The 14,437-nt window shown below is 38.7% G+C and overlaps 1 protein-coding gene across 4 annotated transcripts in view; it reads right to left on the reverse strand.

Moving 5' to 3' along the window:
- Window positions 1–588: 588 nt before the first annotated feature.
- LOC118332400 (ATP-dependent RNA helicase DHX8-like) overlaps window positions 589–14,437 on the reverse strand; it is a gene marked incomplete at its 3' end in the record, with an annotated part of 36,009 nt that continues 22,160 nt past the window's right edge. For all 4 annotated transcript variants that reach the window (XM_035667655.1, XM_035667656.1, XM_035667657.1 and 1 more), the window contains 5 exon segments: window positions 589–822; window positions 7,154–7,350; window positions 11,986–12,109; window positions 12,237–12,340; window positions 13,310–13,394. In XM_035667655.1, the coding sequence (XP_035523548.1) occupies window positions 589–822; window positions 7,154–7,350; window positions 11,986–12,109; window positions 12,237–12,340; window positions 13,310–13,394 (744 nt within the window).

Below are 14,437 nucleotides of genomic sequence, written 5' to 3' on the forward strand. Positions count from 1 at the left end.
CCTGTTCATACATAAACCGGGAGAATACCAAGAATATGGACTGCATGTTTTGGTTTTTAATGTCCCAAATAAGGAGATTATTTCAGAAAGGCAACAAAAAAACAATACAAACAAAATAAAACAACAGAAGAAAGTTGTGAGGTGATGCTTCTGTAGGGGCCAGCACCTGAGGTCAATAAAGATCTGAACTGACTAGCTGCACTGAGCAAAGTCAGGCTAATCCTCTTGTTGAATTGAAAAAAAAAAAGAGCATGAAATAGTCATACAGTGAGAAAAACAATGTGTAAATCAAAAGTTGAGCTGCATCACAAATGAGTGTGAAATTAAAAACAGCACCAGGAATCACGATCAAATTGAATTGTTAGATACTTGAAGATTGCTAGCCCTAGCACTGTCAGTTTGGATTGAGGACATAGCTGTGTCCAAGGTGTCTTACCGGGACCTGCGGTTTCTCCTGTAGGCACTGGGAAGGGAGTGTCTGCTCTTTGACTTTGATTTTGACCTTGACCTCGATCTTGACCTCTTCTTGTGTTTTTTCTTCTTTTTGTCTTTGTCCCTTCCTTTGTTCCTCTCTCTGTCTCTGTCTCGGTCTCTGTCTCTGTCTCTATCTCTGTCTCTGTCTCTCTCTCGGTCTTTGTCTCGATCTCTGTCTCTGGCTGCTCCTCTGGAGGTATTGTAAGAGGATGAGCAGGATGGGGCCTCCCTGCTGCGATGGGCTCCTTGGTTGTCCACGGCGGTTCTTTGATCCTGAGGAAACGCAGGTGGTGCAGAGGACACTTGAGGAGATGCAGGGTAGGACAGAATAGACAGGGCTTCTTGCATCTAGAGACAAAGGTAGACAGAATAGGACAGAGAGCAGAAATATCAGTGAAAGCATTAGTTTGACACTGGACCTTTTCTTTTTAATTGGTTTAAAAAGAAAAAGAAAACACACAACGTATTGATTACATTAAACAGTCAGTCTCCCTCTTTGACATTAGGGGCAATGAATGAATTCCCAGATGCTTTATATCTCTGCACAACTGTGGACAATCAATATGGGGGCTACTTGAAGAGGGCATGTGATGCACTACGTTGGCTGTGCCTAGAGATTAGAAGTTTATTTTTGCAATGTTCATCCGTGTCAGTGTTACAGAGTACACTGATGGTAAATTAATACTATTGTTCCATATTTACATACATTGGTTTGAAACATTAAACAGAATGAAATATAAAAACATCTTATGGTCTCTGCTTGATTTCTTCTCGATATCGAGTAGTGTAGATGTAACTACAACAGAAATAAATAATAAATAAATAAATAAACAGATAAAAAAAGTTACTATAAACAATCATATGTGCACCAAAAAGGGCAACGGATCATAACTGGATACCTCAAAAAAAAAAAGAAAACACCCTTACTCAGCTAATTAAATGGTGAGGGATACACAACACAGTGTAGCCCTCTGGCTACACACTGAGTTACAACTGTCAGCTGCAAAGTTCCTCTAATTACTCCAACGTGGGTCTGTCTGCTCATATTAAACTGGCCTGGAGCTGGATTCACAGTGAAAAGACGACTTCAGTCCATCAGGGGATTAAACATGACACTAAATCTTCCAAGGTCAGGTTTTATCTTCCAGGGTTGGATCTTAGATTGCTCCTGGGGTCACCCGTGTTACATATGTATGCATTCATGGTACTATAAGGGCATCTGGAAACATCAAATGGCATACTTAATATGCTAACATTAACATAAATGATATGACAGCCCGAGTGATAAGTAATGAACAGGGAGAGGAAAAGAAATTAATGTGTGGTGTGACTTCAATCTCTTCAATTCAATCACCCCACCTCCTACCCATCTGCTTAAAACTGTAAGAAATGGGTGGAGCATAAAAAGAGAGAGGGACGGAGAAAGCTAAAGAGGGAAAGGATAATGATCAAAGAAAGAGGCAAGTGAGGCAAAGGCAGTACAGGCCAGATAAAAACAAGAGAAAGTGCTCACAGCAGAAGACAATCAATAAGTATCCAAAAACAGGCAGAGAAGTGAAGAGAGGAAGAATATTTATTACACCTTTCTGTTTGCACACTATCTGGGGTCTGGGCTAAAGGACAGATAATGAAATGATAGGAAGCAAGGCTTGGTTTAAAATTAGGACTGACATTTGGGAAGCTTATCCCAACACCAGGCTGATAGAATGTCTGCCCTCTCACACCTGCTCTGGCAAGATATGCACGTTTGGACAGGAAGAGGAGTAAAAAGTTGGATAAGAAGGGAGAAGAGATGGAAAACCAAGGAAAAGAGAAGAGTGGAGGAACGCAAATTCTATCAATATTGATCAGTGAAAATATTTGTCTTGGTCTTGATGACTCATGTTAAACTAGAATCACCCGTATACAATCGAAGTTGTAAACGTTAGGTAAACTTGATTGCAAACATAAAGCAAAAATAACTACTAATACAAAATATATCATTACATAACCGTGAAGACAAATTTACATGTTGGTCGCGTGTGAGTAATGACAAGGAATAAGTTTGATTTAGGTAAAAACTACAGCAGCACAAGACAAACCATGCACAGATAAATTAAACACAAATATTGTGGCCTGATTAAAATCACAGTAATACACACATTATTTTATCCATTATAATCTTGCATGCTCAAAGAAAATAAAATCACTTTAACTATGAAACACTGACAAAACAACAAACAAAAACAGCTCATACAGACACAACTATAATCATATCAGCACTCCCTCTCTATATTTCCGTTTACACACAGCATGTGATCAAATGATAATGAGGAATAAACATGAGTTCTAACTTCTTCTTCTTCTTCTAATTGTCTATGTGTGCACTGTCGGACATTATAAAATAAGCTAGGCAGCAGAAATCTCTATCTAATTCCTAAATAAATCGATGATAAAGGGTAGTAGGATATTCACTGTGAGAAGTATAGGCGAGCCTCCCTGGTCACTAATTAAGGTTTCAACCACAAAATGTTTCAAAATCCAGCACTGATGGCAGCCTGAGAGAGAACTTAGAAGAGTTATACTCCTTCATTCATTACTCTCCAATTCATTGCTGTTCTCGGCACCCTTCAAAAGTTTAAAAAAATGATCAAAATAAATACAGCAGTACAGGAGATATTGTCATTTTTATTCCACACATTCTTCTTCCTTGTCAAAACCTGGCACCTTCATTACCCACAATGCAATTTGGCCACCACCAGTTTATCTCAGAGATTCGGGTGTGTTCACTCAGCTCACTTCTGAGGCTGACTCAAGTGATATCACTTTAGGCAATACACCAGATTTTGTTGGCTTCTTATAGAGCAACAAAAAACTTTATACAACTTTATTGATGCTGATGTGATCTTTGAATCAGGTGGCTGAGACATTAGAAAGGCTTTACCCTGCCAGCTTACGAGGACAAAGTCCATGTTTGGAGAATCCACAGCGAGCAAGTGGGCTTGTTCCTGACATGGATGATGGGGTGTAGCTGCTTCGTACTCTTTTCTGCTTGCCTGTAAATTGCTTTCCACTCTTATGTTGATATCGCAGTACAAGTACAAATACATGTAGTATTGATATCAATGCAGAAACAGTCATCATTACGGAACTACAGCTGAGTCTTTCTCCTCCAGTATTTCAGGTGAGAAACTCCGGACAATATTCAGGGTTCATATGAGAAAAATATGGCAGTCAAAGCATTCGGGTTAGACATTAAACAGACTTAAATGCATCAAATCGGTGGAATCCTGCTTTAGGACTGTGCCAAAATGACACCTTATTTTTCTGTTGGAAAAGCTGCAGGGGGCAAAGAGTAGTATCATATCACGATGAGCCAAAATGTACCAAGAAACAGCAAAGTTACAGAATCACAGCAATTAAAGGACAAGAGGGCTCGGCATGTAAAGCACATTCAGCGGGTTCTGTTTACCCATGACAGCTTACTCTAGCTACTGCAGTGCTGTCGCATTGACAACATGATGAGCACTATGGGAAACATGGAGCGCTTACATCAACAGACCAAGTCAGCCAACTCTACAAAGACCTGGCATCAGCATTCACATCCATCCCAAACCTTAATCTAAAGCCCCAACATGCTGTATTATTGCACCATTCTGTTTATAACGCATCAACTTACAAAATGCTGCTACCAGAATATTTACAACAACTACAATCTGATCTCCTTTCACTTGCTCAAAAGTAACAATTGTCCTTCCTATAATGATCAAATCATTACAAAGACTTCCACTGTCCTATTTATCTGACTTCGGCATTGTTTCTGCACCCCCTCAGGCCCTGTGATAACAAAATGCTATTTTCTAGACATTTTCCCATTGAGCTCCCCTTATCTCAACCTGACGCAGTCTTGGAATTAGGGAACATAATTCTCTTTTAACCTTCAAATGAAACAGTAATTGCTTAGATCCTTTAATGGCCATGTTACTGTCCATTTCACTGTTTCACCCCAGCACATACTGCATTCCCAGCTCTCCTGGTGGAAAGTCTCTTTTTAACATGGACTGTCAGTACTTTGTAGTCTACGCACCAACAAACACAAGTCCACAATCTGCCTCTAACTACATTTAATTACAACTTCCTTTTATTCGTTAATAGGTCAATGGCCTGAATGTTGGTAGTTCCTTCCAGATACGTACGCTCTGATGGCCACTGCAGAAGTCACAGAACATCTGGAGAAGAGTGACAGAGCTGGCGCAATAGCGACAGGAGCCTGCCCACTGCCACCTGGCCCAAAAGGCAATAGGCCAGTTTACCACGCATCAGTTGGGTTCACATGAGGAGCTGACATGCAACATCCATCAAATAGACAGGCAATCTACACATCAAATGACCACCACAGTCTTATTTACACTATAAAGTATTCCTGCCTTTTGTGTCCATGTTTAATATGACAGACATAAGGCTTTTAAAATTTGCATTATAGCAGTACTCCTATGACACTTAACAAAAGATTATTTTAACAGGAGATGCTATGTATTATCTCTGGGGCACCAAAAGAGTGAACAGGGAAGTCAGTGGATAGAAGAAAGTCAGTTTTCTATGTTTCAGTTTTAATTCCTTAATTAGGAGCCACATTGGTTGATTTTCCACTTCTGGCAGTGATGCCCCAAATTTGCAAGTGATCTTGCAGTCATTCTACTATACTGTTGCATGTCTTTCCAATAAAGCCTTGGAATAGATCTCAATACATGCACAACACACAACCAGTACTCTGTGCATTTCTTGGTATATGGATATTTTTTATGATTAATGGAATATATAATTACTGAAACAATTTTCGGGTAAATCTAAAATATACTCTAATGGCAAAAACTTTTGGTGTAAACTTGTTTATTTATTTATCTTTTTAACAAAAAAATCATCAATCTCATGGTGCCAAAACACTGAATGTTATTTACCAGCTTCAATACCATACAACATGAAGGCGTTAAAAAACACCCTTATAAACACACTGTTTTCTATAGGATGCAGACATAAAACCCCTCATACATACAACAAAGACTGCAAAAAAAGATCTTGGGAAAGACCTCTGGGCCTATCTTAGTTTAAAACATTTGGCAAGGAAAATATACTAGGCGTTGTTATCAGTGCCAACAGCTGCGTAGTGATAAACTTATTCAGCATACAAATTTTCTTTTCTTTTTTTTTTTTTAGAAATGATTGATTGATTGGAATTGCTCAACAACAACAACAACTCAATAACAATGTGTGATATCTGAGAGACCTTGAGATTCTGTTTTCCAATACTGACGTATAAGTGACTGATGTACATGAAGATATTCCTTCAGCAACGAGACAATCATCTCTCAATCTATTATTGCATGGTTATATAAACTGAAAACTGCTATCAAGACAGCCATACACAGACTGAAGCTGACAGCGACTTCAATCAATACTGAAGCATCATAGGACGAAAGGTTCAACAAAAGAAAGAGGCTAAAAAGAAGAAGCGGAGCTAGCAAAAAATTGCCATTGACCTTAGAGTGGACATACACATACATAAAGTTGAGGCGGGCTATTAAGTCTGTGAAGTCTGTATGCATGTCGGTTCAAAATATTCATTTAGACTGGTATAATCTGTACTAAAATTGTAAGAGTACATGGCTCTGCAAATTGTAGTAATGGATATTTAAAGTTACTGGGATTAATTTAATATTGATGCCTCTATCCTTCATAAACAAACAAGACCATCAGTCAGAAGATTGGGTATTTCTATGGTTATTCCTAATGTGTGCCACTGGGTTGGATTTAGTCGTATTTCCCTTCAACAAATCAAAATCAAGGACGAGGCGGCGGACACACGAAGGCTTTTCTCCACAGGGACTGCCAGAATCAACACAAAATGAAAGTTCCTTGTAGGGGCTTTAAATGTGAAATCAGAGAACTAATGTAGAATCAACACAAATAAAGTATATTTACATATTTCTGTTTTACTCACAGCTAGTGAAAACAAATGCAAAAATTCCATTCTTTATCATTGAGGTGCCCTGTGATGCCCAATTAGGTGTCATTGCTCACAGAAGTCCAATGGTCTCAGTTCTTTGCTTGCTCAACCATGTTTGTCTTCCAAGCCCTCCCACCTTCACCGAAAGTGTGTATTCTTGACACGATGGTTCCTCTTGGGGAAGAGGTGTGTTCCGTGAATGTGTTCTTTCAGTCAATATGTCCTCTAACTAATTCTACTAAATCTTCGACTTAATTGGACAGCAGTTTTGACCCATATGGTTTCGGTGGGGTGTTTGCTTCAGGTGATACTTCTGTGGTAATTAAATTTGGCTTGCTGCTTACTTTTGTTTTCTCGAATGAACCATCCGGAAACTTTTTAAAGGCAAATTTCCTGCCTGAAACTCCATCCTTGTCCTTATCCATTTTTAACCAGGATGGTTCGATTTTGGCAGCACTCTCACGGGTACGCTGCCACAGGAAGTGAACGAAACCCAGCAGCGTTTATTTTTTGAATATTATAAATTAATGTAAAAAACAACAGTACTTTTGACAGAACTACATAAAGGGACACTACAATACTTGTGATATGGGATTAGCTTCTTGGGCCAGGGTGATTTGGTGAAGCTCCTAGTTAAAAATATATATGTGCATAGGACAAATACTGACCAAATACCTTTATCAATCATTCACATACCTCAAGCTGCGCAGATGAGTCTAGCTGAGCTCTCTTGGCCTCAGGCTCTCCAGCGTAGGGACTGCGGAGGGTCTGTAGGAAGAGCGCTGCCTTCCTCTTCCTCTCCGCCTGTAGCTGTTTCTCCTTGGACTCCTTAGATGCCTGGGCCAGCTTCTCTCTGGCTGCAGCTGCTAGACGATCCTCCAGTTTCTGCTTGGCTAAGGGCAGGGACATGAGAGGGTAACAACAGGAGAGAGAAGGTTGGATGAAAATGTAGTCATTGTCCTTTTTTTTTTCTCCACCACAGCTAGATATACCTTGACCAGACTGCTATGAGCGAGGAGAAAATGATTGAGACAGAGGAAAGGGGGGAAATAGTAGTTATGATCTGCTTTTCACTTGGCCAGCTTTTTCCTGATCGCAAGTGAATGGTCTTTGGAAGGCAAATAATTAAAGAAGTGTAGTTTCAGATTGCAACTCCCTCGCTTCACCCTCCCCTTCCAATAATAAAAGTAGTTTTATAAAAAGTTTTATATTATATCTATTATATCCTAAATGTTACACACACAAAAATAGAGACAGACAGGACAAAAAGTGAAAGATAAATGAGAAAGAAAGAATGTTAAGAGTAATTTTCCACATATACTGTCACATATAACTAAAGTGATGTCTGGCAATTTTTCTGAGTTTCCCAGTGCTGTAAATTGACAAAGTTCTTGCTCTAAATTATAAGGCCTGACTAAGTCTCTTGTGATAGGTAATTTCATGCAATTCAAGGTTTGTACAGAATAAGCAAAGTAGGAGGGAACATGTGGGTGGGGAAGAGGCGACTGAGTCAAATTGGGGGTGGAAAATATGCACGGTTTTGAGAGATGAGGAAAAGAGATGAAGTGACAGAGATGGGTAAGGGATGGATAGGTAAGGAGAGCACAAGAATGAGACAGGGCACAGAGAGCAACAGGATGAGTGAGAGAGAAAACAAGACAAGACAGTGAAGTATAAAGCAAATGCTTCTGGAAAACAAGTTTAAGTTATGCAACCGCTGGGGCTACTGTTATCTCTTCAGGATTAAAAATAGGCTGGCTGCCGAGGCAAATCATATTTGAGTATAGTGTGAACAATAGCCAAGTGGAGCAGAATCCATCTGTACCCAAGACAGTGACACAACACATTGTCCTGGCCTGGCTAAATCTGACTGCTGCATTTATAGACTGATTTGATGCAACTTATCATGAAGGACTTCATCCCTTTACTTTTTGTCAAGCGTGCTGAAAATATTTCGCCATTAACTGATAAGTCAATTGCCAAAAAAACCTGAATAATCATTTAAGTTAAAAAAAGCTTTTTTGGACCAGCTAACTTATTAGCAAACAGTGGCCTAATTACACATCCAGCAGATCTGGAGCAACATTATCATTCATTTGGAGTCATGTTTCTGGAACACCTGGTCAAATATTCACTCTCTTTAAGCTATGGTTTTGGTCTCTACCAATCCCTGAGGTAAATATTTAGTGCTTTAGCTGCTAAATTCCCCACTATGTAGACCAGCTGGGTGTTAACTTTGTCTGCCAGTGTACAGCTGCCTGCTCTAACCGACACTGTGAGAGTGGTGGTGAGAGTGAATCAAAACAGTAAAGCTTTGGGCCAGACAGCTAAACAATGAGCTGGAATTCACTATTAACCCCCATAAAGTCAAGGAGAGCTGCAGAGTCAGGTGATAATTCTCTGTAGGTTTATCACTACTAATGAGCCCTTTCACATTCAATGTTATATATTATATATTAAGAGAATATTGATTATGAATTCACATAGAGAGCAAAGTAAAAGTCTGCAAGCCTCCATGCCACTGATTTAAGAGTTCTCCAACCACTATTAAACATGCACATCCACTGGGAAATGTTTGCAGCGACCTAAACAATTCATGTACTTATCACTGGAAAACTGCATTTACTGTGTGTTGCTGTTTTTCAACCCATCAATACAGATTAGCGTTCTGCTGCCACTGATTCTCCTGCTATCTGATCAAGTAAGAACTGCTGACTGACAGCCACTTTGCCACACAGCAAAGCCAATTCAGTCAGCTATTTATTAGGCTTTTCAGGCCTCTTTCTCTGGCCGTCTGTCAGCTCAGAGGAGAACATTACACTCCCAAGACCATTCCACTGAACCTAAACGGGATCTGTCAGCCCCCTTGATGCTGAAAGGTAGCACAATTGTCTTAACTGTCTGTCCGTCCATCTTTATTGGCTCTATCTTACAGCTGCCTTTCCGGTCAAAGGGAGATTACTACATTTCGCTCTCTCCTTTGAGATCTCATGGAACGATGAAATCAGTGTCTTTAAAGACTTACATGGTCTCAAGGGCATTTGGCTGAACAACTGACAAAGAGGATTGGCACCTCAATCATGTGTCTCTGCAAGACAGCCACATGCCATTGCATCAGAGTATGGTAAGTATTGCAGAAAATATCATTCCATCAAGCACAAGCATGGAGATAGACATTTAGTAAGGAGAGCTATAACAGATTACTCTATGGCCTTTTAACATTTTAATCACTCCATCATTGAAGCATCTTTCAGATTCACAGCACAAATAAAAAAGACTTAATTGCTACAGATAATTACGTACTTCTGCCTAACATTACTCACTTTCATTTATTGTTGTTAATAGAGATTTCACAGCATTAAAATGTGTCACTTTTGCATATATTTTTTCTAGTACTCTCTACAAGCTTGAAAGGTTTAATCTAATTCAGTAAATTTAACTAAACTATCCAGCCACATAGCTACTAATTGTTGTAACTGTCTCAAATCTAAGATACTTTAAAGCCTTTGAGAATTATTTTTCTTCTGTAACATTAAATATTCCTGACTAAAAAAGCAACAATTATGAGTTATGTGAAAAAAAAGAAAAGTGTTAATGCTCAAAAATACAGCTAATCAGCTTCATCAGTACTGTGTGCATGTGGTTTGATCATATTTGATTGACAGTTGCCTGGCAACATTAGCAAACAAACACAAACCTGTCATCACACTTTGATTTGAGCAAAGTCAATTATGACTGGGACATGAAAGTACAAGACATCAACAAATACAGAAATCTCTGAAACAACCAAAACTGTTCTAAGAGGTAATCATTCATCACTAATAGTAGAAGAGGCTGATTGAGAAAGTTAAGCTAAGTTTTATACAGTTAACACTTAATATACTACATGATAATGAATTAGCATGCTTACCAGAGAGATCAATCTAATAAATTCACAAAGGTGATTTTGGTGATGTACTCTAAGCTATGATTTTTTTTAATACAGAAATAAGACACCCATAAATAAATCTAGTAAAAAAGTAATATACTTGAGGACAAAATGCTGTAATATTGTTCTTTGACATCTGCTTTTTTTTTTTTTTTTAGTATTTGAACTTTGATGGAGACAGTTTGAGAGGCAGACACCTCAGCACCTGCTAAAGTAATAATTCAGTTATTAGTATTGATCAGCTCACACAGGCATACAGTATGATGGCCATTTTGTGAGATGACAATTCAGATCTTTTACACTGATAAATAAGGCTTGTGGCTAACAAGTCAGGTCAAATGGTTTAGTGACGGTCGCAACTGCTTCAGCATCTGCTGGTTGTCAGTTTTTGTTTGACAAAGAAATATGAAATATCATTTTATATTTCAGCTGCTTTGTGATAATCCAAAGAGGCCTGCAGGGGAGGGGGGAGCAGTCTGGTTTTCTATAGCTAAGAGGGGGCAACTGCATATTCTGGAGGGTGTAAAAGTATAACAAGATGCAATGAATCAGCTTCAAGCACAATAGCTTCCAGCTTCTAGTAAAAAAAAAGCCTATTACTTTTGAAAGTAATAGCCAGTGATACATAAGAATATATGAATATTTTAGAGATGTGACTCTAACCTTGAAAATAAAATTGGCAACATGCAAGAGGCAAAAGTGGTGTTTCTGTAAAAATGGTTAAGATCACCAGACAAGCAGTGATTTTATTAGATCGGCTGATTAATAATGATATAGGTGCTAAAAATCCTAATCAGAGCAAACAGAGTGTAAACCTTTTGCAGGGCAAAGAATGTTTTAATACATGTATTGTAAATGTGTCTGTATAACTGTACACGTTTTCCTTTACTTTAGTTTAGGAAAGACTGAAGAGAGCCAGTATGTAATATTCTACAGCCATGAAGAAACAGACGGGAGACAAAAACAGAGAGAATACATCTCCATTAGGCCTTTGGAGAGATATATGACTGTTGTTTGCTATAGTACACAGCTTGTCTCTTACTGCAGGGTACACCCTGTTGGGAGAATTTATAATTGAGACTCAATGGATTTATTCATCTCCTCTCTTCCCCTCTTGTTTTTTCTCCAATTCCAACCCTCCCAGAGAGTAACAGCATGCCAGTGGGTGTGACAGAGGTGTCTTGTAAGCAACTGTACTTAAATGCTGAGGCTGAGACAAAGAATTCAATTATAGCACTCCCACATTAAATAGCCATGAAGCTGAAGAAAAGGAACTCTGGCATAACCATCGTCAGATGCTTTATTAACATTATGTCAGTCATACAGGCAGAATAAAGCAGATGATTGCCTGAATGCACAAACAGACAGGAAAATAAGAGTATAAAAATAAAACATTGTTTTCAACTTGAAGGTAATTCATAAAGTAAGTCAAGTGATCATTAGATACCTATTTCAATTTGTAGCAAATCTTTGTATGTTTATATTTTTTTTTTCTGTATTAGTGCTGCCTAATAACTCATAAAGTGACTTGGAGAAGGGCAGGATAAATGTTTTATTATTAATTTTACTATTTTTTGAACAATCTTTTTAGTAACGTTACCTTGTTTTGCCTCCAACTCCTCCAAACTGAGAGAGGGCCTCTTCTCTTCTGGTGCACTGACTGGAGGAGGCTCCACCATGTCAGCCCCGTCTAACACAGATTGTAGCCCCTGCTCATCCAGCAACTGCAAGAAAACATGTATGATAATTTATTGCTAATTTCAAGGTGCTAAGATATATTTTTTTCAAGAATCTATCCATACCAAAATATTCTAGATTTAAACACACTGAATAGACCAAGCTGAACCAGACCTTGTCCTCATCTGAATCGTCATCCAATCGAACTCTGTTCTTTTCCAGCGGCAGCATGTCATTTTCTTTTGCCTTGATGGCAAAACAGATGGGGGCAAAAGAGGCTGTAATGGCACAAGAGAGAGGAAGATAAATTTGATTTAGATAGAACACAAAGGATTCTGAAGTCTACATGTTCATAACAGATAGAAAATTCCTGCCTGTCCTTTTTTTGACTGACAAATTCAGAGTAAAAGGAAAAATGCATTGACTAAAGCATTTAGACTTCTCCTTGACAGCGAGTGTAGAAAAAGGTTCAGGACAAGGACAAAAGGAAAGGCTGGAGGAAAGCTCGAGAGAAGGACAGAGAGAGACAGAACCGAAAAGAAAGAAATATAAAGGTGAAGTAGTAGAATAGGGGAGCCAATGAGTTTTTACGAAACAAGAAACAGACAGACATACCCACACAGACATGCACAAGCAGAATATAATGTAGAAAGAGAAACATGCAGACAGACAAACAAAAGGACAGAGAGAGTTGGTCACAAAGCAACTGTTTACATCTTGAGCAGCGATGATGTGTCTGCTCTTGTAAAGATTAAAGCGTCGCCAGTGTGCCTCATTCCCTAATGAAAGAATCTTAATACAGCACCTTGATCCTTATTGTGCGAGGTTGGATAGTTTACTTGTGCCCTGGTCCGACTAGTTATTAAGTTTCCCCTGTCCTGTCACCTCCATATAGATGTGATTCCAAGTCTTAATTTGCATATTGTGTGCATGTTTATGGGTCCCGCCAGCGTCGTGGTAAGCAGACTCTTTCATCTCTGTATAGACATTTCAAGCCTGATATCACCGAATGAAATTGCTAGCATGAATACCAACAGACTGACAGACAGCTGTGCATAAGCACCACCAATGACACATACACACACTCACATACACTAGAGTACTGTGCATGTATACTCAACATATGCACATATTTGCCCAAAGGCTTTGCATATCATTTACTGAAGCAATGAACTAAGGAAGATGAAGTAAAAGTATTACTATGCTCTTTGTATTTCTGTATTGTTTTTTTTTTACTAGTGTCCTACCTTTTGTCAGCTTGGAGTCTATGGCTGATGTGTCTGATTGAAGTTGATCATCATCATCATCTTCATCACCATCTACTGTCTCACTCTGGATGAAGGAAAAGAGAGTAGAGAGTGAGAAAATATACACTTTAAACTTATTTGATACAGTTTCATAGTTCCAGTGTAGACTGTTAAAAAGTAAACAGGTAACAAGTTGCACACAATTTCTCCATGCCATCTAAACTTGTCTACAGTGTTTTCACATTATTGGTAAACCAGTAGGATTTTGACAAGTCGCAGATGGTGCTGAAAATTAGATTGTCTGGAAACCTGCTCTTGTTCATGGTTACATTATGTACTTCTATGATGAGTAGGAAGTACAGGAGTAATATCGGCAAAAAGTTGGTGTTAGCAAAGTTTTCAGAAGAAACATCCAGATGAGCTGGTTGTCTATCTTTATCTGTGATAAAAAGAGGACACATCCATGGAGTGAATGCTTCTTCACTGTAGGATATCACCAGAGGATGCATCTGCAATGTAAGGATGAGTCTCTCCTCTGCGTTGGTTTCTAATAAAACTATACCTGTTACATTTAATTACTGTAATTACTCATCTACAGGGTTCTATCCTATGTTTACACCGGTGAAGATGTCTCTCTATTATATTAAATGTTGTTGTAGAGGAACTAACAGCAACTGTGGAGGACAGAAACATCTGGCTATGACCTAATGGATATCATTCAGTACATATCTGTAGTGGAAGCATGTAGAGGTGCCGAGAAGAATAGAAAAGGTCAGGAGACCATTAACAAGAGCAGAGGACTCCTTATAGTTGAGACAATCTTATAAAATGAAAAATTAGATTTTACACTGGTGTCACTGCACAGTGATGAAAGTAAGGGGGAAGAAAGCTGACAATGGGAATTATTAACTTGTCTACAGCAGTAGTCTCTGGAGGTAAGCCAACAGTTTTGCCTCTCTTCATGTGCATTCAGGTAAGCTGTGCAAAACATGGCTGACAGGTCTGTCCTATGTTTATTTTCTAAAGTGAATTACTTTGGTGTATAATCGATATGAACACATCATGTGTTTTTTTTGCAAAAATTGTCTAGCAGTACTCATTGCAACAAGACACTTCTATTGTAGCCTG

This window comes from Morone saxatilis, unplaced genomic scaffold (assembly GCF_004916995.1).
Source record: "Morone saxatilis isolate NCDOM2014 unplaced genomic scaffold, NCSU_SB_2.0 Contig21, whole genome shotgun sequence".
In the NCBI taxonomy this organism is placed as follows: Eukaryota; Metazoa; Chordata; class Actinopteri; family Moronidae; genus Morone; species Morone saxatilis.